At 48.8% G+C, this 1,572-nt stretch overlaps 1 protein-coding gene across 1 annotated transcript in view; it reads right to left on the bottom strand.

Annotated features, from left to right (window-relative positions):
* Nucleotides 1-737: 737 nt before the first annotated feature.
* Fcmr (Fc fragment of IgM receptor) overlaps nt 738-1,572 on the bottom strand; it is a 16,552-nt gene continuing 15,717 nt past the window's right edge. Inside the window, exon 8 of the mRNA XM_021199101.1 lies at nt 738-914. Coding sequence (XP_021054760.1) covers nt 738-914 — 177 coding nt within the window. The remainder of the gene's footprint in view (nt 915-1,572) is intronic.

Here is a 1,572-nt window from a genome sequence, read left to right as displayed (position 1 = left end):
CCCTACCCACCCACTCCCACTACTTGGCCCTGGCCTTCCCCTGTGCTGGGTCATATAAAGTTTACAAGATCAAGGGGCCTCTCTTCCCAATGATGGCTGATTAGGCCATCTTCTGCTACATATGCAGCTAGAGACTTGAGCTCAGGGGGTACTGGTTAGTTCATATTGTTGTACAAAAACTTTCTAAAAGAGGAGAGATACGGGAGTCAGGTTATTCCTATCAAGTGATGGGGGATTACAGTAAAGAGGATTCATGTGTGTGTGCATATCACTAACGCTAACAAAAGCTTAGTTCTAAAAATTTAGAATAAGTCATCATATCAAATAAGCTATCTTTGCTATTAGACTCGGGAAAGACAGAGCTCATCATGTCCTTTGGATCGGGGCCTGGAAGTGTCGGCTATGCTTATAGTCTAGCCTGATGTCACATGAGCTAGGGTTAAGGAAGCAAGGACTATGTGACCAAAGATAGTGAGGAAGCACCCTGCAGGTCCCATGAACTCTTAGATGGCACAGAAAAGACAGTTGGCATCATGACAAATGAATGTTCTGCACGTCCTATCCAGAGCTCTCGCAAATGAATGCAGGGGGCTTCAATGGGGTGAAAATTTAGCCTGTAATTGATCATTCTCAAGGCATTCAGATAGTCAGGTGAGAGTCGAGTTAAGGTATAGGACATACGTGGTGACAGGGATCCTCTAAGGAAAACGTGCTAGACAGCAGCAAACAGGTAGGACTCATTGACATGAAGATCTGGGCCCTGGGGCACAGCTAGGGAGATGAGATGGACCAGGAATATTGATGTAATCGTCTGAATCAGGGTCTTCCGGGTTGACAGCAGGCTGGTAGCCCAAGCTCACGTATTCACAGTTCATCTTCAGAGATGGGGCGTGGGGCCAAGGAGCTTCAAGTACCTGGGAACAATCAAAGGAGTGTCACTAGCTCTGGCTGGGTGATTTTTGCATCTGTTGAGGTGGATTCCCACTGCAGGAAATGGAGGAGCAGGGGCAGAGTTGCTGAGCTCCAGTCCGCAAAGGTGCAGGATTGGCTGAGCTCTGTCAAGTGGAGGAGCTCTGCGGCTTTTCAGGGTACAGCCTCACTCTAGATAACTGGAAACCACTTCATTCTAATGTGGGCAGGACACACTTTGCATGAGGTTTAGATTGAAATCATAGGGCCGAGCAGTGTGAAGGAGGCCCACTTGCAGGAGTCTCCCCTTGGGGATAAAGGGATATGACTTGTTCGGGAAATATGCATCTTCTCAGGCAACCAGTCAGAGGCAGGGTGAATCATTTCTTGTACCTCTGCAAGGACTTGGAGAGGCCCTGACATGGGACAAGAATGCATTCCAGCAAAGGGCTGGGTAGTGGAGGAAGACTGCAGAGCACGTGGGCACGATAGTGCTTCTCCTTCCCAGTGAGACACTCCAGGACTCCCCCTTTGCCGCAGACTACCTCCTTTTTTGGGGTCTCCTATCTGCGTGGAACGGGTCTCTGGAGGCAGACGGGCAAGGATTCAGTGGATGACAAACAAACTGACACGAGAGAGCGTGTAGAATCTGAATGTCATTTT

The sequence above is a fragment of the Mus pahari genome, chromosome 5 (genome assembly GCF_900095145.1).
Source record: "Mus pahari chromosome 5, PAHARI_EIJ_v1.1, whole genome shotgun sequence".
Classification (NCBI taxonomy): domain Eukaryota; kingdom Metazoa; phylum Chordata; class Mammalia; order Rodentia; family Muridae; genus Mus; species Mus pahari.
This window is presented reverse-complemented; position numbering and strand designations above follow the sequence as displayed.